Source organism: Bacillus rossius, chromosome 1 (genome assembly GCF_032445375.1).
Source record: "Bacillus rossius redtenbacheri isolate Brsri chromosome 1, Brsri_v3, whole genome shotgun sequence".
Lineage (NCBI taxonomy): Eukaryota > Metazoa > Arthropoda > Insecta > Phasmatodea > Bacillidae > Bacillus > Bacillus rossius.
The window spans coordinates 334,100,608-334,128,176 of NC_086330.1; the positions used below are offsets into that span (position 1 = coordinate 334,100,608).

At 36.9% G+C, this 27,569-nt stretch overlaps 1 protein-coding gene across 1 annotated transcript; it reads left to right on the forward strand.

The window, feature by feature from the left end:
- Nucleotides 1–1,007: 1,007 nt before the first annotated feature.
- LOC134528066 (NAD(P)H pyrophosphatase NUDT13, mitochondrial-like) lies at nucleotides 1,008–19,333 on the forward strand. The gene is made up of 5 exons (XM_063361284.1): nucleotides 1,008–1,433; nucleotides 3,794–3,990; nucleotides 9,111–9,354; nucleotides 9,447–9,595; nucleotides 12,301–19,333. Exons 1-5 carry the CDS (start codon nucleotides 1,178–1,180, stop codon nucleotides 12,490–12,492), a joined length of 1,038 nt encoding a protein of 345 aa, XP_063217354.1. The 5' UTR covers nucleotides 1,008–1,177; the 3' UTR covers nucleotides 12,493–19,333.
- The last annotated feature ends 8,236 nt before the right edge of the window (nucleotides 19,334–27,569 follow it).

The following is a 27,569-nucleotide window of genomic DNA, read 5'->3' on the forward strand; positions in this document are numbered from 1 at the left end:
GAATCGTAAGGTTACGAAAAGTTCAGCCGTGCTACGCAGCACGTACCCTACTCATGACGTAAGCGGAAAAGGTCCAGTAACTACACGTACTGACTGAGAGTTCGGCGGTTCGAAGAGGCCCTTATACGGCCTATGACGTATGCAACTATAGTCCCGAAACGATACGTAATGACAGAGAGAAGTCCAACGGTATAACGAATGCTGATACAGAGCAGCTTGACTCCCGAGACAGTCCCGTGACGCTTTCACTGACTGCGAACTTGGAGCTAAGATCCATGTCTCCCGAGTGGAGCGGAGCGAGCGCGCGTCTGCTGGTCCCTGCGTTTGGTTCGCTACTGCCCTCCTACGCCCGTCAGCGTGCCGTGGCCACCGGCCGCGGAGGAGGTGAGGGAAATCGGCCGACGTGGGAGAGGCCCGTCTCGTGGTGCGCCAGGCTGCGATTACATTACTAACATCGCACTTGGAAGGATCAAAGAATCATTAAAACAACATGACAAGTAATTAATTAATGAAACGAAAATACAAATGAATTAATTAATAAGTTACAAATTAAAGACAAGCGAAGTGTTTATACAGTATTTACATACACTATTACTTAGTTACAGAGCAGTGTTTACAATACCAGTCACCTTTCACTTGGTCGATTTCACCTTAATTTATTACGCTACACTTCCCAAAATGATACCATAAATCACAACCATCACATATCCCATTTTTAACTACTTTTTTACATACTCCACACTTAATATTTTGCAGAAATCGTTTTCTCTCGCGCGAAATATCACGTAGCACACCACTCGGCGCCGTCAAATGTTTTTGGCGGAACAATATGGCAGTGGCGTGCGTTACCTGTCACAACTAGTGTGGTCAGAACACGCCACCACTTGACAATTCCTAACTTCATAATCGTACAGTGCTTTTCGGAAGCCATCTTTTAGTCATAGAACAATACGCATATATAGAGACAATATTTTTGTCTTCTGCTAATGTAACTTCGCAGAACAGACAGAACTCGATCAGCTGCTGTAAACAATGATACATGGTTTTGGTTCAAATTCCAATATGCATACTCATTTGTTAAAATTATGAAAAGCTAGCCCCGTTGGCTAGCCCTAATGTGTTTTTAAATGAACAGGAAATAGGGCTGAGGATTTTATTTATAGTTTATTTGAGAAAAATGGGTAGTTTTGCTGGCGTAGGCAATCGTAATTTAATGAAACTGACTAAATACTTTTGTTGTCAGAGAAAGTTCAGTACCCGAAATCGTGAAAGCAAAAACAAATTAGTGAACAACATCAAGAAATTGCAGTTACTAAAAAGTGGCGTTTGTGAAAAAAATTTCGAAAAGGGAAAATATATGGTTTTTAGCGAACAATCTGTTCTCTTGTCAAAAAATGATCCACTGTACCTAATACTTTGGGGTTCATTTGAAGGTACATATATAATTAAAATGAAAAGGAGTCACTTTATTGTGTAAAATTTAAGTTACAAGTGGAATATAAGAATAAGTGTACACAAATGGTATTCTCTTGTGTTTGTTATGTGTACTTCATGACAGAGGTTAATGTAGAGTTGTGAGGCTTTTCTGAATAATTATAAATCAATTTTTAACTATTGTATATCTGGGCGTTGCTAATGTTTTTTCAATTATCAATCATGCATAAAGTGTCTTTTTCCAGTTTTTAATTTGCAAACCTTTGCCGCTGTTTTTCCAACTTCTAGAGCGCAAATTAAATTGCATTGTAAAACACAACTTAGAGAACTTGATTATGGTGTTAGGCCAGGTTTATAGAAAACGCAAGAACGCAGAAACGCAAGAAACACAAGTATGCTAAAAGTACAACCTTAAATCTTCTACCAGCACGTTTATAAAAAACCCGACACGCAATAACGCAAGAACGCAACGCAGAAGTTGTTCAACATCTACTTCTTGCGTTTCGGCCTTCTATACTGGTTGCTTTAGTATGTGGAAACTGAAACTATCATGTAATGCATATAGAAGGCTCTGCGATTGTAATCGTTACACTTGTGTTTCTTTATTTATGTTTTGGGCTGGCATTCTTCTAGTGAATACAGCGCAATGGAGGAAGCTGATGAATTTCTTGTTCAGCTTATCCAAAATTTTCCCTGCCTGTACGATAAGTAAAACAAAGATTTTAAAAATAATCATGACTTATTCCTGAAATTTTATTTTTTGACGTTGGCAATGGCCGGCGTCCTTGCGTTTTTTATAAACGACTGTGAATTTCTTGCGGTTGTCGCATCCTGCGTTCTTGCGTTTTCTATAAACCCGGCCTTAGTGCCAGACAATTTGTAATTGAGAGAGATAATCTTAGTTGAGTTTTTTATCCATTTTGGTGCATATTCGTACAGTTAGCTCACTACACGTCACCTGCTGTTCTTATACACTGTATTTGTGTTAACACAAATTCTACAAACATAATAATGCAAAAAAAAAAGTTTTATTATTTATTGGTCTGCAGGTTTTACAGGGCATACAATGAGAATGTTTGGTAATTTAGTGATAGATGGCGATAAAACCATATCATAATTGTCTACTTCTGTATGTTTCAGAAAGAACAACTTTTTGTAGTAACCTTTGTCTGTTGATTTGCTAAACTTAAGTTCCCTGTGAGGCTAAAAATTATTCAGACTGTATTACAGCTCCATATCTCGACACTGGTGGAGAGAAATTTTTTGGATAACTTGGCTAGCAGTGTTAGAACTATGTAGGGTTCTTACACTGAATGACATGAACATGCAATTTTTGAATCATTCTCCTTAGCTATTTAATGTGCATATATCATACTTGCAGAGTATAAGTACTAGTATGCACGTTTGGATGAAATATTAAAATATTTGGCAGGTGACATTCAAACTCTATGTTCACTGTGGACTTTGAATTACATGCAATCTTTGTGTGGAGATGGAGATGTAGCCGAATGGGCAAATGCTTTTTTACATTTCCCATTTTATTAGCTCCCAGCATAAAGCTGAGCTAAAGCTGTACTTAAGCTATGAGAACACAGCATTTGTGGCTTGCCTGTGTTCTGCTTCTTCATTCACCCTTCTCGTAACTTGCTCTTGGTTGTGCTCCTTCTTCTACGTTTGACTGTTTCTTGCTTCATGTTCACCAACAGAAAAGTGTTGCAGTATTCCATATTTATTCATATAAAAATAATTAGGCTATGCATCAAACACATTTAATCAGAGATAAAATTGATTAAGATATTCATTTCCTAATTGTTGTATTCATTTTTACTAGCCTTGCGAACCATTTCTTGTAGTCGAGGCATTTTGCGACCGTTGTGTCAGGTTTTGAGGTTCTGTAGTCACGTTTTTATGCTTTAAAACATCACACAATTGTTTTCCTTGCTCTATTGAATTTTATCTATAATTATCACTTTAATGACTCTTGCCCTGTGGCAATAAGTACACAAAGCACTATGAAAAACTTGGTTATAAGAGTACATTGAGTGTATGTACTTACTAAACTAATAAAACTTTTTAAGCTAGTAAAATGTGATTAAGTTTCCACAGGAAATACTACAATAGATATCTCAGATTTTTGTTAAATGGAATATTAATCTGTAATATTAGTATGTAATAATAGTAATCTGCTTTGACCTCTAATTTATTGATAAGAATGTTCTATGTAAGCTATTAATATTTAGGATGATTTACTAAATGAAGTATGCTCGTAAAAAAAAACAGGAGCACTGCTTTGCCAGTAGCGAACATGAAAGAATGACACCAGTTATGTGTACGCAACTGTACAAATGCCATGTTGCAGGTGCGGGAGAACACGTGGCAGACGTCACAAAACAGTCGGTGCTGCTGAGCGTGTCAGGAGAGGGCAACGTGCACTTTGCCGTGCGAGTTCCCGTGGAAACGAGACAAGCCGTGCAGCGCAGCTTTGGAGGAGAGTTTGTCAGCCTACGCACGTCGCTTTTCCTTCTGTCTTCTGCTGATTCTGCTCTAGTGTCACAGGTTTCTGACCTCAACTAGCATTAATTTTTATTATGGGTTTATTTGGGGCTTGCCTAACCAGGGGTGTATTTTTGTTGGTGAGGTGGTGGGATAAGTGGTGGTGTTTCTAACATGGTATTGCTCTAAGTGCAAGAAGGCTCTGAAATGGCGTGCAGTCTTCTCGTTGTGCAGAGGCTGACTGTGAATTTCCATAATATTATGTGGCGGAGAAACGAAGATAAAGGTGTAATACAAGTCCCTTGATTTCAAGAAACTGTACAAGGTTTTTCATGCCTAAAAATTAATCTGAAAACACTAGTTTTAGCCATTTGATACTTGTTGTGAACAGACACCACTTGGATATCTGGAGCTGTTTTCAAATCGCTTGGTTTTTTCCTGAAGCTCTGCACACCATGTGTCTCCAGGAAGGTGGGGGCCTAATGTCTCGTACGAGGTCATTACAGATGGTGACACATAATGACACAGCACAGGGAAACTTGGGAAGCAATTGGCCATTGTAAGGCACCGTTTCAGTATTTGCCTAGATTTGTGAAAACCATGGAAAAACAAAAATTCCAATTTATTTCTGATAAAAAAATTGGCTGTCTGTAAAGTCGGTTTACGGACGATAGTTTAACGTGACGTCATAACAAAACATTGATGAAATGATTGCATACTTTTATGAATAAAATTTAATCATTTTTATTGAATTTTATCACTATTTTGTATGGATACAAAGAAGGAGTGAAATGAAATCTACAATTTAATTGATAAATTTACTTTTATTTGAACTCATTAATTCAAATATGTTTATTACTTTAATGAAGAGATTATTTTAACTATACATTTTATACATGTTTGCTATTTAACTTCTAATCTGTGTTATTCTGTTAAGGATAGGACGATGATAGGAAAAGTAGGTAATGAATGGGAGTGTTTCAAGTTTAATGTGCCTCGAAAAAGTCAAATCGATGGTTGTGCCAATTGAGTGGAAGAGAGATAGATGCGGCGCAAGTGTACAATGAGCGTAACAGGACACAGCATAATGGGACAATGTGCGTAACGGGACACTTTTTCGTGCGTGCAGCCGGTGTTCATAGATTTATTAGACATCATGTCAAAATGAGTATTGCTGGACTGGGACTTGAACCCGGTGTTCTGGAATGGAGTCCAGTGCCTTACTACTGTGCCACTTCGCCAGGGACAGATCCGGGGAACAGCCCAGGACCCACACCTAGCAGGTCCTGCATCGGTGCTTTTCATTTACTTTTGTTTGTCTAGTGTTCTGTTAAAAACTATGGACATTAATGGGAAAAGAAAAATTAAATTTTACTATCTTGTAACTTAATGTGCTGGTCAAAACCTATTTCAATTAATGACTTTGTACTAGAAAATATTTTCAAAGTTTTTATTGCCATGTACGAGGCATGTTCAGAAAATAAATGTACTAGATTTTTATATATATATTTTTTTTTAGAAAAATAATATCGTTGATATACTTGTTGACTATTTTTGCACATAATCATCTCATTCAATGAATGTGGTGAGCCGTGGCACAAGCTTCTTTAAGCCCTCCTCGAAGAACTGTCCTGCCAGCTCCTTCTCCCACTTCAAAACTTCTTTCTGCACCTGCTCGTTGGTGGAAAATTTAATTCCACCAATGTGGTCCTTCAGGGAGGAGAAAAGATGATAATCTGAAGGCGCCAAGTCAGGGGAATATAGGAAGTGGTTCAAAACATCCCAACCTAATGAGTCCAAGAGCACCTTGGCAACTAAGCCTGTGTGAGGACGGGTGTTGTCGTGCAACAAGCACACTCCTCTCGTCAGCATTTCCCTTCTTTTGTTTCAAATGCTCCTTTTGAGTTTTTTTAGGGTCTCACAATATTGTTGTGCTTTGATGGTCTTCCCCTGAGATAGAAATTCAACCAAAATGAAGCCTTTTCGGTCCTAAAACACTGAGGCTATGATTTTGTTTTTGCCAGAAATTGTGTTTTTAATTTTTGGCAGATGGGGAATAGGTGTGACGGCACATTGATGGCTGTCTTTTTGTCTCATGCAAGTAATGAGCCACCCAAGTTTCATCTCCAGTCACACTAGAGCTCAACAAATCCTCACCTTTCAATTCAAATTGCTCAAGAAACTCGCAAGCACTATTAACATTATTTTTCTTGTACTGATGTGTCAGCTGTTTTGGGACCCATCTTGGGCACAGTTTCCAGTATCCCAGCTTTTCTGTGAGTGTCTCGTATAAGAGAGTTCTGGAGAGTTGTAGAAACATGGCAGAAATTTTATCCACTGTCAATTGGCAGTCTTTATGAACAGTTTCCTTGATTTTTTTCACCAACTCATCAGTAAAAATGGGTCTTCCATTCCTCTGTTTATCATGAACATATTTTCTGCTTTCACTGTACTCCCTACGCCACTTAAACACACTCGTTCTGTTCATAACACCTTCCCCATAAACCGTTTGGATTCGCGAAAAAATTTCGGTAGGTGTTATTCCTTTTGCGAGTAGGAAGCGGTTCACAGCACATGGCTCGTACTTGGTGGTATTGTTTCCTTGCAAGTTGGCGGCTGTCTGCATGAGAAACCATTGCCCTATTTGGCCAGGCCATTCGGGTCGTGTTTGCTTCCGCACTGGATGGCAACAATTGGTGTGCTGACAGTAGATATGTACCTGAAGTGAACCCAGCCAACCATGAAGCTTAACTAAGCTACAAATTTTTAACACACAACTGGTTTTAAAATCTTTCAGAAAAATATACACGGCCATACTCATAAATTGGGGTCATGTCTGGGTGTTGACATTGAACCATTGACGCTCGCCACAGGAATGTCCGATGGTCAGTGTGAACTCGTTCTTCTCTCGATAATCAGTTAAATAAAAAATTATTGATATGGGTTGGTTCGGCTCGACACTAGACCATCTCATGTTTAGATTGCAGTACACAACTCACGGAGCATGCTGTTGCTAGATATCTAATATGTGAAGGAGAATTCCAGATGTGATTCTTTGTAATTTTTGGTACACGAGAAGCATTCAAGTATCAATTTAGAAATTAATGTTTTATACTATAGACCATCTCACGTTTAGATTGCAGTACACAACTCACGGAGCATGCTGTTGCTAGATAGGTATCTAATATGTTAAGGAGAATTCCAGACGATGTGATTCTTTGTAATTTTTAGTGCACGAGAAGCATTTAAGTATCAATTTAGAAATTATTGTTTTATACTATAATGTTTATAAATCTGTAATAAATAGCCTCGAATTAAATTAAAAGAAGACACAATTTACACACATCCAGTGATGAGATTCCTGCAAAAATTGTAATGTTCACTATATAAAATAGTGATGGCCCGATATTCGATATCCGATATCGGAGATCGGTAATATCGGCACATTTTTCAATATCGGACATCGGTAAATACTTGCGATATTTTGTTAACCGATGTTTGCTCTCGCCAATAATACTTCTCACATAACCTTAACCGTAATTCCAAGCTTATTTTCCGCGGGCGTAATTTATCTATCTTCACGTCACCATATTACCTAGTAATTTCAAGCATATTTTCCACAGAAACAATTTCAAGATTTCAAGCCTATTTCTTCTTTCTGATACTGCAATGCATCCTGACGGTACAATTCTTCCATGTGTACACAAATCCCAGTCATTAGTGCATATTTATTCGTTTCAGATATTCGCAAAATGTTTTCGCTTGATGAATTTTCGAAGTTCACTATGTGTACATAAATTGAAAACATAAACGAAAATAATTACGATATTTAATTTAATAAGTGGTGTAGCCGTAAGTAAACATGAAGAAGAATAAAGTTGCTGCTTGATATAACAAACATTTTCTTTCCGTGTCGTTTCATGGTCGCCAACTGCTGTTCTATATAAAAACATTACGTAAATTTTTACAAAAGCTAAAATATGAAACGTGTTTACGTAGGGCAAGTTGCAGCAAAGGTATTATATTGGCTATATTGAGTGCATTGAAAACAACATAAATAAAAATGTGTGGTTTTATAAACTCTGCAGTATGTTTCAAAGTTGTATTGAAATTACTTTTCACGTATTTTTAACGTGTTTTCGCACCAATTAATGGAGTGATACACTTGAACAATGGTCACAAAATTTACTACTTGAAGACCTTCCTTTCTAGCGTGTCGTTTACCGTGATGAAATTTTACAAAGGGTACAAAAGTTTGATGTTTTTCGGCGGTAGCCTACAACTCATGTAGTTTAGGTTCCCTACCACGTTCGTGCAACTTCGGATTTCTCTCAAAAATTGAAATTAAAAAAAAATCGAAGTGTTAGGTTAGGTTAGGTCAGTCACAACATGCTTGAACTTCTGATTTAGCGGCTGAAGTGGCGTTAATAAACTTCGGAAATCTTCGGAAATTCTTGCAGGGAACCGAAACTACGTGAGTTGTGGGCTTCCCGTTTTTCGGACGGTATTTTTCGTAGATTACAGTTGAGGCACTGGACTCAGTACATGCAGTGGCTTGTAATTCATACATTATAAGCAAATACACTAGAGACTAATACCGGACAGCTACAATATTTCTCAACATTTCTCCACAAAAATCTGAAATTTGTTTCCTTGTAGTTACAATATGTTTTTTGCATACTGTAGGTAATACCTACACCAGAATATTGCTTTATCTGGCCTTGAAAAACAATTTAAATTTTTAAGACCTTGAATTTAGAGAGCTTATTTGTAGGCCATTATGATAAATTCATTATTAGCTTTCATTTAATGTGAATTTACTATATTTTACATTTAATAAAAATAATATACATTCACATATGTATGTTTTATTAATATTTAACATTTTTCATTATTGTCTCTAACAATACTTCAGAACCACAATTTTATAGAATCAGTGTTAGAAATGAGATAGGCCTATTATCGGAATATCGGGTATCGGTTATCGGATTGGTAAATTTGGAAATATCGGAATCGGTATCGGTATCGGGTTTTTGGATATCGGGCCATCACTAATATAAAAATAATTAATAATATCCATCCAGTACCCATAATTCCAAATACCTACTACGTAATGACATGTGGCAACAGTGCTAGAAAGCGAAGGCACACTGCAGTCCAAGAGTGGGGCGGTGGGTGCCCAGGGCTGGTCGCTGCTGTCGTGGGGGGTCGCCGCCCGGTTCTGCGAGGCATGCGGGGGCGCGCTGGCGACGGCCGGGGCGGGCGGCCACAAGCGGTGCAGCGGCTGTGGGGCGGTGCGCTACCCGTCACTGTCGCCCGTGGGCATCGCGCTGGTCACCAGCGAGGACCGCTCCAGGGCGCTGCTGGTCCGCCAGCACGCCCACCCGCCGGGCATGTTCACCTGCATCGCTGGCTTCGTGGAGGTCGGTGAGTCCGCCAGCAGGCTCACTTAGGGTCACACAGTACAAAGTAGCACTTCAAATTATGATGTCGTGGCACTTGTGTTATAAATACTGTAGGCGAGAGTGTTGAAGAAAACGTGAGACGGGAAGTGGCAGAGGAAGTGGGTCTGGAAGCAAAGGAGATAGAGTACGTGGGATCACAACATTGGGCACTGCCGGCAAGCCGGTTGATGATTGGCTGCATCGCCGTGGTTACAGAGACAGAGGTAAGCAAGCGTTTTACTTTATAAGTAATTGATACCACATCACAAAGTTTAAAATTTTCAAGAGAGAAACTTTTCACTTCACTTCAACTTTATTTTCAGGTAATAGGAACTGCTTTGCAAAACTTAAAGAAGTTGTTATTGGTATTCATTATAAGCCGACAATACTATCTTTATACCTTCGGGTACAGATGTGCAACTCGTTAAATTTATATTGGAAATACTGTGAAAATAATCAAGGGCCAGTTGTATGTACATGGTGTTTATTCTAGTGTTTGCTTAACACTGTGTTACAGTCTGAAATAGGTTATACCATCACATTGATATTTCTGGTTATGTAGCTAAGTGTTAAGAAATTATTTTTTTAAAATTTGTATGTTGGCAGCAGAGCTACTGGAAATTCAGAAATTTTCTTGAGGGTTGGGTTGGCTTTGACGAAAACAATGAAGACTGTTGCTAGTTAATATACGTAACTGTAATAGGCCTTTGAATTCCTCTGGAGTCTTGATGGGTAATTTTTCATCTATCATCAGTAGGGGCATGATTTTTTGCGAAACAATCTGAGCGCTCATAAGACTTCAGTCAGGTATATCTGCACCAACAGTTTATTTGTTGTAATTGACGGCCGTCCGCAAAATAAGTGCTACAATGTTTTAACACACAGCCAGTCTCAAAATCTTTCCAAGAAAAATACATGCCCCTACTTACAAGCTTCAAAAATTGTGATAAATATCAAAACTGGTTAAACGAATAAACTAAGTTGAGAAGGAAAAAGGAAGTAGGAGTAATTACAATTTTTTTTCTGAAAAAAGTTTTTTTTTTTAAATTTAACGTACTTTATTATCAATGCCAGCATTGAGTGTTTCTGTGAAAACTCCGTATATCATGAAGTGAATCTTCTTGGCTCACACTAATTCCTAAGGTGAACCGATTATCCTGTGTTAGAATGGGCGGACAGCTTCCATCCTTATCCTCTTGCAATACTCAGAAATATAGTACGTATTTTATAGACCACCTGCAGAATTGTTGAAGCCTTAAAACTTTAACTGAGAAATTTTTAAAAGGTTTTAAATTGAATGTTTCTACAAAAGGATTGTTGGTCAGATGTAAAACCACCCAAGAAATTTAAGGCGCCACCTGATCTGTTTGTCATTGCATATTCATGTTTTTTTTTTTTTTTTAAAAAAAAAGGAAAATTACTGTATTTTAGTATAGCTGCACTGCAAATGTGGTTGACAAAAATTTTTGTTGCCAGACAATTGTAACATGTTATGTATCAGCTTTACAGTAAATAAAAGTCATGCCTGTAAACATAAATAAATTGTGCAACTAATTCCATCATGGTCACTAGCTAGTTATTTGTCGGTTCTCCCACAGCTGAGTCAGCTACTTTAGTCTCAGTTTTCAAAATATTTCTGCATCAAAAATCTGAATTGTCGAAACATCCCAGAACCCAACAAAGCACGCGAGACTGAGCAGCGTGCTGAACACATGTATAGCTTGTTTGTCTTCCAGTGAAGATTCTTGGAAGTCCTGCTTTAAATTGTTTATTGTCATTCAATGTTCCTTGGCAAAACAGCAAGTTTAACATTGCCAGGGCCTGCATGCATCAGTTAAATTTTCACATACTCAAAGGTGCCACTTTTACCCCAAATGTTACTCTGAACAAAAATAATTATTATTTAGGTGGCCATGACATTACGTTTCTTGATGTTATTGACTCTTTCTGCTTAGAAAGGTGGCCTTTAAAGTCATAAAAAAATGGCTACATAATTTCCTGCACAAATAGGTACTTAGGAAAGTTTTTCCTTCAATTTACTAATAAAATGTGGGGAAATTTTGCTATCATTGATAATGAGCCTTGACGTTAGTCCGTCAATGTTTTTTGCAATTACACTTATCAAATTGTCAGTTTAATTTTTAAATTAAAAAAAAAAGCATCAAGTCATTATCTTCACTTACACATGAGTTACCAACTCTCTCTGACCTGGGTCCATTTGCTACCAACTCTTACACCAGTGAAGAAACAAAACAAGGCTGGGAGTAAAATCAAACCTAAGATGCATTTCCAGATCGGGTCGGTCATGTTTTGGCCACAAAGAGTGCAGACAAGTTGCAGTGGGGCAGCACAAGTAGAGAGAGGCAGTGTGATGCCGTTACAACTGACTGTCTTTCCTTCAAGCCGCATGTCCTACACCATCACCTTGGCACTTAGCAGCTAAAACATCTTGTTTGGTGTGTGTGACCCATACAGTTGAACACAGTATTTATATTCCCAAAAAAGGTGTAGTTAATTTTTATTTTTATTGAATTGTGCATTCCTGTACTACAGTAAAACCCTCTTTAAAAAAAAAAAAAAAAGTTTGCACAATAGGTCGTAGGCACGACAAGCATGTTTCAACTGAGCTCTTTTCAAATTGCTAGTCAAACAAATCCCGATGGATTTAAAAAAATTCATGGGTTTACTGGCATAAAAAAAAAAATTCTGGTTAATTCGAGGTTTCCCGGTCAGGTGGCCACCTTGTAATACCTTGAAAAACCCCTCAACATAGATTTACTATATTATGTTGTGGCAGCCACTTGATTTTGGGGTTATATTGGCCAAAAATGCATGTTTGTACCAAACATCAGCAGAAGCGCAGATACTGCTGCTTCTGATGATAGGGTTTCCGGCACAGCTGCACTGTTGTCTGCGGTTGTGTCGGCAGTTCTCGCTGGACGAGACGGAGCTGGAGGCAGCGGCGTGGTGCACGCCCCGGGAGGTTCGCAACGCACTCACGAGGGTGGCTGGCCAACGTGGCGTGCAGTCGGGGGAGCCCGGCCATATGTGGGTGCCTCCCAGGGGCGCGATAGCTCACCACCTGCTGCAGCACTGGCTCACAACCTACCACGCTGGCTAGCGGCACGACCCCTCAAATCCTCAAATACCACTAAAAAGATCTGAGGAAGGTAAATTCAGAAATACGAGCACCAGGACAATGTATTTGAAAAGTAATACATTTATCTCTGCAGAAAATATCAAAAATAAAGGTTGCATCTGGCTACAGCTACAATGCTCTGGGAATATTTGTTTAGCACTTCAGAGAACATTTTTGTCATCAGACAAGTCTATATGCACTTTTATTAAAAAAATAAAAATAAATTGAATGTTTTTTCAAAGTTTAAATTCCAGTTTTTTTTGCATGCATTATTTTATTCTAGACTCTTAAGAATCAACGCAAACTTCAGTTTTGAGAAAATGCGGATTTAAACTATCATTAGTTAACAATCTGTAATACTTCTATTTTTAGGAATGGGCTGGTCAATTTTCAATCTAGTATTCAACAGAAATTAAATTCAAGGAAAGAATAAAGAAAGAAAAAATTTAGTAAATAAATTTTTTTTTACACGGATCTGATGACTCAGAAGTTTACTAAATCTATTTGTGATTTTCAACATAACTATCCTGTTACCATTTTCCTGAATGTTTTACTTTTAAAAATGTAGTTATGAAAATAACTACTGATTTGAGTAATGTAGTCCATGGGAAAAACTTTTAAAGGTTTAAATTAGTGTTGGGTTGATTCCTAAAATATACCGATTCCGATTCCATTTTCGATTCTTAAATTAAAGGGTCGATTCTTCGAATCAGATTCCGATTCCTTAATTTTTATCTGACAATGTTCAACAGAGTAATATACTCAGAAAAAAAAAAGTTGTTTATAATTTTAAAAATGTAATTGCATTGTGTTTCATTTTCTGTGCAGAAATTAACATTACATACAGCTTATATAATATTAAAAAGTATGTTCATTACCATCAAGTTTACGCTACCTTGAATTTATAGCACAATTTGGCCTTTTAACCCTGCATATAGTTAGACGAAACACGTGTTCATACACTGCCAATAATCAAAGATGTCTTATGATTAGAGCCAAGATTTTATGGTGTTATGAAAAAGGACTTTTCGTCATTAAGAATTGTGGATTTCGTCTTTATTGTCATAAAAAATTAAAACACATGTAATAACATGTTCACACCTAGCAGAGCTGCCTTGATCAAATGCTTCAATAATTCGTGGTTAGAGACTTAAAATATGCACATTAAAAAATACTATGTTGAGAGTACATAACAAATTAACAACTAAAATATTCAGTATTCTTATGCAGGTAAGTACTGTTCCTGAGTTCAGGAGAGAGTCTAAATTAACTAAAATAGAAACTACAGTTAAACTTTTGTTCTATAAATGCAATATAATTAAGCTCAGGAAAAAGCCACCATTGTCAGCAGTTCAGCATTCTCTGGTTTTAGAGATCTTCTTCTGTCACTTACAACTACAGAATACTTAGAAAAAGATCTTTCTGAGTCCACATTCGTTGCAGGTATCCATATTAACTTTAAAGCAGCAGCTGCAAATTCAGAATAATCCGCTTTCATTTTACATAGTATGTCCACCATGTCTATGTAGTTCACATGCGGTTTCTTCAGCTCTTGGGAAACCAGGTTTTGGAGTGTTATGTAGCCTGTCGCTACAGAGGTCTTCTGCACCTTGCAAATGAAAGGTAGGTTCCCAATATGTTTCTGGAATTCTTTTTCCTCCACACGAATGTTTCCTACATTTTGAGGATTCATTAGAGCGCTGATTCCCAGAAATAGTTGACGAGATGGATTAGTGTTCACCAGATCAATCAGTTTTATAAGACTGAGTTTAGCTGTGTTCTTGAACTGCTCTTTAAGGGCTGCAGAGTTGACAGTTTTCATTTCAGCCAAAATGTCTTCAACATTTTCAGGAAATATTCCCTTAGCCAAGACATCAAGAGTAGTTTGCAGTTTACTCAATTTTGTGCACAACTGATGAGCAGTAGGATACTTTGTGCCTTCAAGAAAATTAATTAGCTCTACAAAGGTGTTACAGTTTTGAGCCACAAATGTAAGAGTGGCCTCAAGACATTGTAACTCTTCCTTCTGGAGTCCCTTGATATATTTAAAACCAGAGTTATCTTCGCTAAGCTGCTCAAAGAATTCCACAATGTCGTGCAGATGGAGTGCGAGGTATGATACAGATTCAAACCATGTGTTCCAACGTGTAACAACTGGCATGGGGAATAACTTGACCAGAGCCTTGTTTTCTCCATGTTTCTGGAGAATAAATTGAAGGTATGCATGCCTCCTCTTTCTGGTGTTAAGAAAGGCCATCTTTACCTTACAAACGAAGAGGTTCAGTTCTTCCAAGTTGTTTTGCCAGATCTGCCCAACAATGTTTACTTTATGGGCCCAACATTGTATGTGGTACATGTGGTCACCAAATACACCTTCAAGGGTGCCAGCAGATTTTGTCATGTACCTGGCACTATCTGTAACATACGCAATTATGTTTTCTTCTTTGACTTCATATTTGGAGCATACATCAATCACTGCCCGAGAACAACAAACAGCATTTGCTGCATCAAGGACACAAGAAGCCCCTAAGATAACATCTTGTTCAGCACCTGGTTTCAGAATTTTAAACAAGATGTTGAAAACACAATTATTACTCTTGTCAGTGGTTTCATCTGCGAGTATGACCACATCTTGCCCCAAGAGCTGCTGCTTGATTTCCACTTCTTTTTTCTCTCTAAGTAGGGGAATGTACTTTTTCCTCATCCAATCCGCTGTTGGAAGATCACCAGCACCACTTACATGCTTCTGCATCCATGCAGTCAGCTTGCTGTTGTCAAGTTTCTCAAGAGGAATACCTGCAGCTACAAAGGCTTCAACAGTTTCGAGAACAAAATCTTCCTTTTGTTTTTTTGCGCATATTTGCGCCACTCCTGCTCAGGGCCGCAACTAGGGGGGACCAAGCGGGGCATACGCCCCGGGCGCAAAGCTGTGGGGGCGCCAAAATCGCTTGCATTGTAATTCCTTCCTACTACAACTGGCAGCTGGTAAAAACAGGGTGTCTACTGACCCTGGAAAACCTGGAAAACCTGGAAAAATCAGGGAATATTGTAATCAGGGAAAAATCAGGGAATTTTGTTAAAAATCAGGGAATTTTGTTAAAAATCAGGGATTTTTTGTTTGGTGGGTTGTAGTTGGCAATACGTTTTTGTTTATTGATCTGCTTGCATTGACGTAGCATCAAGTGTATCGCGTCCTATTTTTTTTATTTTTGAATGGAAAATAACAAACAGTTCCCACGTCCATTTTCTTTTATTTACCATCGGATTCAGAAGTGGCGTTAAATCACATGATACAAACTGGTTCAAGCTGGTCTGTTATCCTGCTGACGTACGTACTGCAGCATGTGCTTCCCACGTTCGGATTATACCGACAGTTGCATTTAATTTTAAGTATCTATGGATGCCCTCAACGTAAACTGGGCATTTTTGTTAGCTTTGAAAATACATATCACAGACACTTGTGGTGAAGATTCACCATCGTTGCTAGAAATTGGTAGCTATGGGCTTTATACGGTCCATGGTGCTTTCAAAACTGGAATTTCTGCTATACAATTGGGCGTTGTTAGTTTTTTCAGGCACAGTTACTATTTGTTTATGCATGTACCTGCAAGGAGGGCAGATTACATTAGAATAACTAGATCAGAGCTTTGTTCCAATAAATTTTGTGCAATCAGATGGAATACTGCAGTTGCTAAGCGTGCCATGAAAACGTTACCCCACCTAAAGAAATTTGTTAGTGAAGTTTCTATTTCATCTGTGTCTTTCAGTGTAGTGAAAAGTGCTCTTGAAGATAATCTTCTAGAAGTAAAATTGACATTCTTCTACTCTTTGGCATCAGAGCTGGAATTGTTTCTCACAATGTTCCAAAGTGAAGCACCCTTGGCACCTTTTCTCTATGATTCACTGGTAGTCATTTTATTAGCTTTGGCAGGAAAGTTTTTGAAACCAGAGGTACTGAAGAGCTTTAGGGAGAAATGCAATATATCTCGATTGGATGTAGATAACCAGGAAAATCTATTGACTGCTAACAATATCAAGTTGGGTTATTCAGTACACCATGCCATCAAGAAAGAGAAAGTACCAATAAAGTCTGTCCTGTTACTGAAAAATGATGTTAGGACTTGTCTAAAGGTTATGGTAAAAAAACTTCAAGACAAAAGTCCCCTGAAGTACAAACTTACCAAGGGAATTTCCTGCTTATGTCCGTCTGTGGCTTTAAATTCGGGTGTGAGGAAACAGTGTGTGAATTACAGTTTAGAATGATGTCTTCAAAACAAGTGGCTATAAGGACACAAGAAGCTGATAACATTGAGTGATCATATCAGTTGGTATGTTCCTCGCAAGATTCTGAAGCACTGTTCTCGTCTTTTTCTCGAGAAGACTGGCGCCTTGATTACTTGTGGATGCTCATTCTTAAGGCACATACAGTAGCTGCCAAAACAGTCCTTCTAAAGTTTGTGAGGATGATGTTGGTACTTTCCCATGGAAATGCATGATTGGAAAGAGGATTTTCAGTGAATTCTAATCTGCTGCCTGAAAACTTGCAGGAAGAAATACTGATCGCACAAAGACAGATGTACAACTTTGTTCAACGTTCTGGAGGTGTAGAGCATGTTGATATCACCAAGTTCATGTTACAGTATGTAAGAAATGCTAGTTGTAGGCGTAAGGAAGCCCTGCAAACAAAACAAAAAGGAAAGGAAGCTACAGACAAGAAGAAGGCAGAAAAATAAGAGTTGAAGAGGAGATCAAGGCATTGTAGTTGAAGAAGGCTCGAGTGTTGGATTTGGCTCGTTCTGAAACAAGTGCAATAGACGCAAAAGTTGAGTCACTGCGAAATTGATGGGAGCTTCCTTTTACTTATGTTTTTGCAAAAGTAAGTGTGTGAAATATTTGTAGCAGCATGTTTTATTTGCCATCAATTGAGTCACTTTGGCCACGTCTGGAAGAAGGTTTTTTTTTTTACTAATTTAAGTGAGTTGAAATACTTTGAAACCCGTCAATGTACTGTTATGCAGTTTTTCAGTTTCGTGGTATGTCATAATTGTGTTACAGAAAACCTGGAAAAGTTCAGTTTTAGACCTGGAAAACCTGGAAAAATCAGGGAATTTCATTTACTAGATCTGGTAGACACCCTGTAAAAAGTTTTTTAACTTGCATGCCAGGAATGTCTAATCTGATTTACAATATAACGTCTCAACATATTTTATGAACAAGTCTAGTGATTATACGGACTACTTTATGGACATAATGGGTTCATGCATGGAAAGTACAGTAGCACAGAAACTGTTACATGTAGGTATGGAAAATGCTTAAATAGCACCATTTTTCCGTGGGAGGGCCCCCGGACTCCCCGCTTCATTGGTGTGGTATGTGCAAAAAAAGAGCCGGGGAAGAGGGGGGGGGCACATGAATCCATCCCGGGTGCCAGAGACTCTAGTTGCGGCCCTGCTCCTGCTTCTGGGATAGAAAGCTGTCGTTTCAAAGTGCATGGGGATCGTTTAGCTTTTACATGTTTGTCGCTAATTATGTGCTTGTTTACCATGTCCTTACGTTCATGCTCCAAACGGCAATTACAATATTTACAGAAAAGTATTTTTCCGTCACTGACATATAATCCCTCATTCTTAAACTCGTCAGCACGTGATGCCGCAGTAGCTTTATTTTTCGGCATGATTAAGAAATTTAGCTTTCATTTATGCACGTCATTTGTAAACAAAGCCCGGAGGTACCAAAAACTAGTATTTAATGAAGTTGTAGCGAAAAAATAAACCGCGGGAAGCCTACTTTTTACAGGCGAGAAGAGCCATATACTCAACTCGAAGTAAAAGGTTAGGTTATGTCTGGTCAGTGAAATAAATGTTTTTATTTATTTTCCGGGAGGGTTGGGTAGGTAAGCGTTATTTAAAATATTTAATGATCGTAAAATAAATAAATCCTTGCAATATGGTGCTTTTTCATTAGCGATCGGAAAACTTCGATTATGTTACGATTTTGGCTCTCTCGCCTGTGAAGTGTGAAATGAAAATGAAGGCTTCACTGTAAACTGCTTATTCAACAAGCACACAAAATTGTGTTACAGTTAAATTTCATTAAATATCAAGTGATCATTAAATATCAATGTTCGCTTTTATTTTATTTTCATACGTATTTATTTAATGAATGCAGTTTTTGTTCACGTGTATTTTTCAAAGGATACAGCAAACAAGGCGATGAGATTTTTCACGTTGTTGTGTTTGTTAACTTGTTAATTTTTGTTTACGATCGTCAGTTGTTAATATTGCGTGATCTCTAGTGGCTAGATGCGTTAAAAACCCTAACCTAACTCCGATAACGATTTTTTTTTTGTTCGTGAAATCGTCAATTTTTGTAATATCTTGTCATTTTTTAAGATGAATAATTAACGCATTAAATAACCACCACACAGTTGGATGACGACCATTTCTTCTACAAACAGATACGGAATTTTTGTCAATCAACCAATAGTCGGTAGTTAACGATTTAAATCAATATTGAGGTGTTTATTTGTGATTAGAAAACATTTCACATTTTTCGCGGTTTGGGATGAAATTCGCGATTTCGCATAAAACCATATAATCTTGGCTCTACTTATGATGTAAATTGTAAATAATGTTATAACTTAACCAACTTTAGATACCTTACATTATCAACTCAATTAATTTATTGTAAAAAAAAAGAAGTTTTTATGGTTAGGTTAAGAATTTTATTTTCAAGAGCAACTAAATAATGATCCAAATAAAATGACAATATAACCTGGTTTCAACATATTTCAAGGGACCAGTGCGAAAAAAAAAAATAAAAAGAGGGAAATGTAAAAATAAAACTTTATTATCTCATTTCATTATGATGGAAACAAATTGTATGCACCACACTAAAATAAAATGCCAGGGATGCTTACTTTTTAATATATTAACTAGAACTTAATTATCTCACTTGGTGAAAAGAATAAATCCATCCAGTCTTGCAGTTTTTCACAACCGTAAAGAGAAAATAAATTTTCTGTTCTTGAGTAAGAAAGATCTGTGCATGTTTAAGCATCTCAAAATTTCCACATTTTATGGTGAGATTTTCTTACACAAAATATTTAAACTCTTCAAATAATCGCATGTTAACATTTAATTCATTTCAGAAATTTAACGGAAAAAAATTCTGTTAAACTAACACAACTAAAAATTTATAAACGTTTCAGCAATAATGTTTGGAAATTCAGATTTGCAAACTGCCTTTCCAAAATATTTCTAATGTAAAACGAGCATCGCTAAACACGCACAAGAATGCTGATTTACAGCAATTTGGTTATGTTGCTTTTAAACTTATTTTAATATGGTCGGAGTAATCCACTGTGAATTTTGGTAAAATCTCTTTAAAAATTATTTTATTTATAATTCTTTAAAGTTTAAAGTGCAGAGATGTGAAACATCTTAATTTTCACGTTCACGTCATCAAAGATTTGGTTCATGGCCGTATGGTTTACCATGACAGGTTGTATACAATGGCAAATGTATCTGCCATGATCAAATAGTTAACGTTTAGTAAATAAAATTTACATTATTTTCTTTAAACATTGATGGTTTTGCCTAATTATTATTGAAGGTTTACTATTGAATGCAGTGCTGCTGCAACGTAATTTCCAAAAAATGCTTTAGCTTAAAGCGGGAAAGTAGATACTGCATTTGTACTGTAGGGAAAATGGCGGTGCAAGTAAATGAATACGTTAATCATCGAAATTCGTAAATCTCAGTTCCGTAAAAAAGATTTTACTATGTAGTTTAAAAATTATAATTGCATACATTTTAATATTTTCTTACGTTGCATAGGAGATGTATTTTGCAAACTTACAAAAACAATGCAGGAATCGGTCATGGTAGATTCCAAAACCATTGTATTCTGAATCCCGCGATTATAGTGGAATCGGTGGGACCGTCCAATTCCGGAATCGGAATCGACCCATCACTAGTTTAAATGTTCGAAAACAAATTTATAACTTTTTTCCTTGTATACTACTTTATTTTAGACCCTTCAGACTTACATTCAGATTCATGAAAATTTGGATTTGATCATTAGTATTTTCCCTACATTTTTATTATAGCATTACCCCTTCAGAAGTTTCCTGGCTTAATAAATATGAACAAATTAGTACTTTTGTATCTGTACAATAGGATAGTATTTAACCATTTAGTAGGGTTACAAGTTAATAATTGTAATTTCAGTGAAGTAAAGTTACACTTACATTACATTTAAAAGTCTGTGTGTGTGCATATATGTATATGTATTACACACACACACATATATACATTTATATTAGAGCTGGGCAGGATCCCGATTTTTCGGGAATGAATTTTTCCCGAAATTATTCGGGAAAGTAATATTTCCCGAAAATGTATATTGATAATTTTTCTAATAAAATCACTGCGTAACCTATCTTTAGGTGTCTTCGTAACGGAACATAAGTTTTCTGTGATTACAGTATAACCTCATTTTTACGTACCTGAGATATACGAATTTGCGTAATTAACGTATTTTTTTACTGGCACCGTCATTTTCCCTATAGTTTTAATTAGGGATGGGACGAATCCACATTTTGGTCGAATCCGAATCCTTGTTCGAATCCTCAGTGTTTGTCATCGAATCTCGAATCCCAGTCCCACACTAAACTTCACCACATGTTATTAAAAAAAATCACACATTTATTTTAAAAAATTACATAGGCCTATGTATTAAAAAAAATCACATGTGTATTTATAAAATTATAAAATAAGTGCATAGTGTATACACCTGATATAAAATAGAGACAAATAACCTCAAAAACCACACACGTAAGTTTGCATCTGTCCAATTCTCTGTTAAATTAATCCTTCCTATGTTTTCAATAAAATATGTTTGTATAACAGACACCATTTAAAAAAAGTTACACTTTTTCTGCAATGTTATATTATTGAAGGTTGGAAATGATCAAGTAGTTATACTAATTGACAAAATGCAGCGTAGTTTATCTTATGTTTGTGCTATTTCCATTACCTTTATAATATAGTTTAGGTATACAATTTTCTAGAGCTGGACGAACCTCAGTTCTCTGGTTTCGAACCGAGCCGAACCTCATACAGAAATAATTGTTTTGAATTAAAATGAACCAATGACCAGCATTTTGGTCTTTAACTGAGTGGTGAGAAAGAAAGGTTCTCCAGCCATATGTAAAATTATAACATTATATAGCTTAACTTATATATATATATACAGTTTCAGAAAAATGTTTAAGACCACACAAATAAATCACATTTTATTTTAGTATTCATCCATTTGTATTATATTATGTTAAGAAAACCTTAAAAAATCAAAGACACACTAAAAAAACAGTAATACTGTAAAGTTCAAAACTTAGTGTGACCACCTCTGGCCTTGTAGCATGCTTTGATTCTGTCAGGCATAGATTGTATTAGCTTCCTACATACACTCTTCACGTGTCACTCGCTGCCATAGTGAGTGCACTGCCAGTCTTAATTCTGCACCATTCTTGGGTTTCTGTTTTGCCAGCCGGTATGCCATTGTGTTCCACAAGTTCTCGATAGGATTTAAATTTGGACTACGAGGAGGCCAGGGTAGCAGCTCAATGTCTTTGGTTTCAAACCATCGCTTTGTTTGCATGGATCGGTGGCATGGGGCATTATCCTGCTGATAAATGAAATTTTCACCTAGTAGCCTCTGTGCTGAAGGAATCATTACTTCCTCCATAGCTTCACAGTATCTGGTACTATTCATCGTATCTTTCACCACCTTACACTCTCCAGGACCCTCTGAGGTGATGCATCCCCAGATCATGATTGCATCGCCTCCTTTTTGCACTGCTGGGGCAACACAAGCTGGCAGAAATTTTTCAGTTATTGTTCTGCGAACCCGAACCTTACGTCGGGGGAATAGTTCAAAATGGCATTCATCAGAAAACATTACTCTCTCCCAAGCTTCTTTACACCATCCCAAACGCTGTCTACAAAACTCGCGTCGCTTCCTTTTGTGACAGTCATTGGGAAGTGGTTTCCTGATTGCAAAAACTGATCTTTGGCCTGCCTCATTTAATCTGTTGCATACAGTGCGATCTGTTATGGCAACATTGCCACAGGAGGCCCTTAGATCTCTCAGAAGATCACTACAACTAGCATTCCTGTCTTTCCTACACAGTTGCAATAACTTGCAGTCTTGTCTAGGTGATGTTTTCCTCAGGCAGCCAGACCTTGGCCTGTCAACAACTGTTCCAAACTCATTGTATCGCCTAATTGTTTGTTGCACACAAGTCTTTGACACTTTCAAAACCTCTGCAATTTGTCTCTGTGTTTTTCCAACCTTTAGTAAACCAATAATTTGCCATTTAGTTGCTTCAGCCACAGACTTTTTTCCCATAGTGAACTTTTTGTCTCCAACTCTGTTAAACAAACATAACCTCCAAATAATGAAGAAAGAAACAACTGAATGGCGGGAACTTACAAAGCAAGTGTGCCAGCCTACACCCTACCCTTACATCACATAAAAAAGAACACATGTTGCCATCCTAAGGACAAGTGTGTTGCCAACATCATGGTGACTATAAAATGACAACAGAAATTCAATTTTTTCTTTATTTTTCCTTCATGTTTTTTAAGTTGATAATTTTTTTAAATTTTTTCCAAGGCTTGCATACATTTTCCCTTGGTATGTTTGCTTTGGTGAAACAAACTCATGCCTGTATCTTAACCCATTTCGAAACTATGATTTTTTTTCATTAAAGGATTTTGGCATTTCTTGTTATTTAATAAAACTTAAAAATCTATGTAACTTATTAACTATTTTAGCTACATTGATTCTATTGGTACCAAAATCTTCTACTTTTAACATAGATTAAGAAGGTATTAACAGAAATTAAAAACAGGAACTTATAAGGTTACTAAAAATTAAAAACCAAATTACACAATTTTAGACCTAACTTCAAAATGATAAAGCAACAAAATTTTTAAGTTAATAATTTTTTAAATTTTTTTCTAAGATTTGCATTTAATGCTCCTTGGTATTTTCTCTATGGCGAAACTAAATCATATCCATATCTAAACCCAATTTTTAACTATGAATTTTTTATCTTAAAGAATTGTTAAATTTTAGGTTATTTTATAAAACCTTTAATAATCTGTAACTATTGAACCATTACAAATACATTAACTCCAGATATATCAAAATATTCCCTTTATTATGTATATTTCAGGAGAATTAACAGAATGGCATGATTAAAAATAATGTAAGACCCACAGCACTTAAACTGTTTGAAAGGAGTGGTCTTAAACATTTTTCTGAAACTGTATATATATATATATATAAACTTTTAATTCATGAAGAAGTTACATCTAAATTTCAAAAAGACTATCTTCCTTTTTCAGTGTAAAAAAAGATATGCTGAATGTTCGTCATCTTTATAATAAGGCCACATAACATATTTTTGTGGTAGACATAACCTAACATTTTTAATAAGTAAAACTTTTTAATAGGACATCAAAAAAAAAGGCGAATGTGAATTAAGTTACCTATCTACATTACAAAACCCGCTGACTGCAGTTGCTGTTTTCTTGGAAGAATGCTGCTCGTCAGAAGAAACTTTAGACTTTTTTTTGGGGTGGTTCTGGGTCATCCGGGTCGTCATTATCTTTTCTCCATTTGGAAAACTTAAACGACGTTAGCCTGCTCATCGCAAATCACCTATAGAACAATAATATTGTAAACGTAACGTAAAAAGTGTGGTTATAGAAATTTGCGTCGGAAAAAAGAAAACACGAGAAATAAAGATGGCTGCCGCGACTACGCTAGTCAACTTAGTACCGTACTGTAAAATTTACTGGAAAGGTACTTTTAATACACAAGATTAAATTAATACTTTCATTACCTGACCGTTATAACCAAAAAGGCCAAAGAAAATAAATACATCCCAGTAATTTAAAATACGTAATTTACGTAATCATTTCCTACCGCATTTGTTTTGTGTTAACTTGATCACGTTAGTTTTGCCGAAATACGAGAGTTCTCGTACATGCGCTTTAGTTTAACGCATGGGGTACGCAATCTTTGGTGATTTTACAACACTTCTCGTACACGCACTATAGTTAAAGGTATAATATACAATACCTTTGGTATTTGTACGATAGTTTATATTACGTAGTATGACAAATGCATACAAAATTCTCTAAAGTAAACAAAAAACAAAGTGCGCCTATATGAAAAAATGCTATGCGAGTTATGCGACGATTAATAATTTTTTTTATTTTGTCTGCGCTTGAAACTGTTGAGGCGACGATTATGCGATAAAAGTCGGAATATTACAAGTAATAGAATTTTGTTGAGCTGTTTTGTGAATGGTCTCAAATGGGGGTTAGACAATTAGAAAAACGTAATTTTTTTTTTAAACGAACGTTCGGTTTTTCGAATATATTTTAAGAGGTTTCGAACTGAACCGAACGTAAGGGTTCGGTTCGGTTCGAAATTTTCAAACTTCGCCCAACACTACAATTTTCAATTACTACCTAAAACTCTTAAAAACCCACCTCGAATCCCACCTCGGATCCTACGAATTCTCGAATCCATAGGATTCGGTATATTCGACGAATCCAAGATTCGAAAATCCCATCCCTAGTTTTAATGCATTATTTTCCCGTTTAATGCAAAGCATTTCCCGCAATTAACGTTGCATTAGCGCTCCATTTTATAGCTAACCGTGACACAAGTTTAGACGGAACAATATAAAAGTAAAGCAAATTGTGTAAACTGTATTTAGTTTACTTTACTACGTGCGTTTGTGGCCACGGCAATTTCTCAGCTTCGTTTGCCATTGTAAACATTTTTTTTTGTGCCACTTGCCAAGGTGTACCATACGGCCATGAGTAAAACGTTTGGTGATGTGAACGTCCAAAGTCTTGTAAATATGGCGTCTTCGTGCATGTTCGGTGATGTTCGTTTTAACGAATAAGAAATATTGCGGAAAGACGTTGCCGACACTGATGTATATTACATCGAAATGTATTTGAACGTTCATAAATTTGGTGTTTAGGACAAATGACGGTGAAAGCAAAGATAGGCGTTGAGAGAAACTGTGGTGAAATGTTATTTCTAAATATTTACATATCGTAAAGTTTGTCACCGATGCTGTTCCACACACAAAGCCGAGCGCCAGAGATTCAGGTTCCTTTCTCTACAGAACAAGATATTCAATGTATTTTACTCCGGTTTTAAACGCATTGTGATATCATCTGTGTTGGCGAGTATTTTAGTGTGAAGTTGTTTACATAAGGTGTGTGTGTTTACGTACGTGAATTTCATCATGGAAAGTCGCCACACCAAATTAAAAACTCCAATCTGGTCTTTTTACCAAAAAATGCCAGATAATGTGTCTGCACAGTGTAAACAATGCAAAAAGGTTTTAAAAACCAATTTTGGTAGCACATCTGGGTTGCTTCGACATCTGATGCAACATCCAAATTTGAAAAAAGAACTTGAACAGATAGAAGCAACACGGAAAGGCGGAAATATTGGGGAAAAAACCTTAGAACCAACAAAGAAGCAACTTCGCTTAGACGAAGCTTACAAATGGCCTTCAACACATGAAAGGGCCATTTCACTGACGAACTGTATTGGGGAATGGATAGCTGATGCTATGTTGCCATACAGTACAGTGGAAAATCAAAAAATTTCAAAAAGTCCTTAAAATAGCTCAACCACTTTATTCAGTGCCATCTCGTAACACTTTTTCAAGAAGAGTAATACCTGAACTGTACAACAAAACAAAGGCAAAAATGTCTGAACATATTGCCAATGCAATAAGTTTATCCAAAATTGCTTCTTTATCATTCACTTGTGATTTGTGGACATCTGCTAGCAACGAAGCATTCATGTCGCTGACATGTCATTTTATTGAAGATTTCGACATGAAGAAGTACTGTTTAGGGTGTTACAGCTTTCCTGGTGGACACACTGGTGAAGCAATTAGTGAGAAACTAGTAGAGTGCTTCAATGAATGGGACTTAGAAAATGCAGGGGACAAAGTGGACATGTACATTGTGAGTGATAATGGACGAAACCTTAAAGTTGGGACTTTCACTATGCAAACTTAAGTTTACGCAGCTGCAGTGCTTTGCACATACACTGCAGCTTGTATTGCAAGATGCTGTTAAAGTAACATGTGAGATCAAAGAGGTACTGAAAAAGTCACGTTCGATTGTTGGACGATACAAACACAGTGCGCGAGCAACTGAACAGTTGCATCGAATTCAAGAAGAACTAGATCTGCCGGTACTAAACTTGATTCAAGACTGTCAGACAAGATGGAATTCAGAGTTTTTAATGCTGAAGAGATTGTTTGACAACAAGATACCTCTTTCTCGTCACTTACCAACACTGAACATGGACAATCTGCAGTTGAGTGAATGGAACCTTATTGACTCTTACATTAATATATTGCAACAATTGTATGATGCTACAACCCAACTTTGTGGTGAACGTTCACCATCAGCATCAATGGTCATTCCGGTCATTTTTTCTCTAAAAAATTGTCTGAAGGCCTACATCAACACCAATGCAAAACAGGGATGGAAGTTTGCAAATGAGGTACTTCTGGCTCTCCAAGCACGATTTCCATGCTACGATCGAAAAGAGCCATACTATACTGCAATGTTAGTAGACCGAGGTTTAAGGCTGTTGTAATTCCAACGGAAGAAAAACTTTTGGCACGTAACCACCTGGATAAAAAAGTAAAAGTAATCACACAGGCAACGGCACAACCAGGTATTTAATTTCTTTGTAGGCCTAGTTATTTTATTTATACAAAAGCCACTATAGCATTGTGTAAGAATGTGGTGTTTCTTTTTCTTTCAGTAACAACTGCAGGTACCAGTGAGTTGGCACAGAGTTCTACTTCTCTCTAGAGTGTTTTTGACGAACTTGCTGAGAGCGAATCAAGTAACCAGATCATGTCATCAGAAACTGATTGCTATTTCAGTATGCCTGTTGTACAAAGAAGTGATGATCCCCTAAAGTGG

Excerpts from the sequence above, each read along its gene's own strand:
- LOC134528066 (XM_063361284.1), top strand. The coding sequence starts at position 1,178 with ATGGGTAGTTTTGCTGGCGTAGGCAATCGTAATTTAATGAAACTGACT. Across the intron at positions 1,434-3,793 it reads ACTTTGGGGTTCATTTGAAG|GTGCGGGAGAACACGTGGCA; the intron begins GTACATATATAA and ends GCCATGTTGCAG. Across the intron at positions 3,991-9,110 it reads ATTCTGCTCTAGTGTCACAG|GGCTGGTCGCTGCTGTCGTG; the intron begins GTTTCTGACCTC and ends GTGGGTGCCCAG.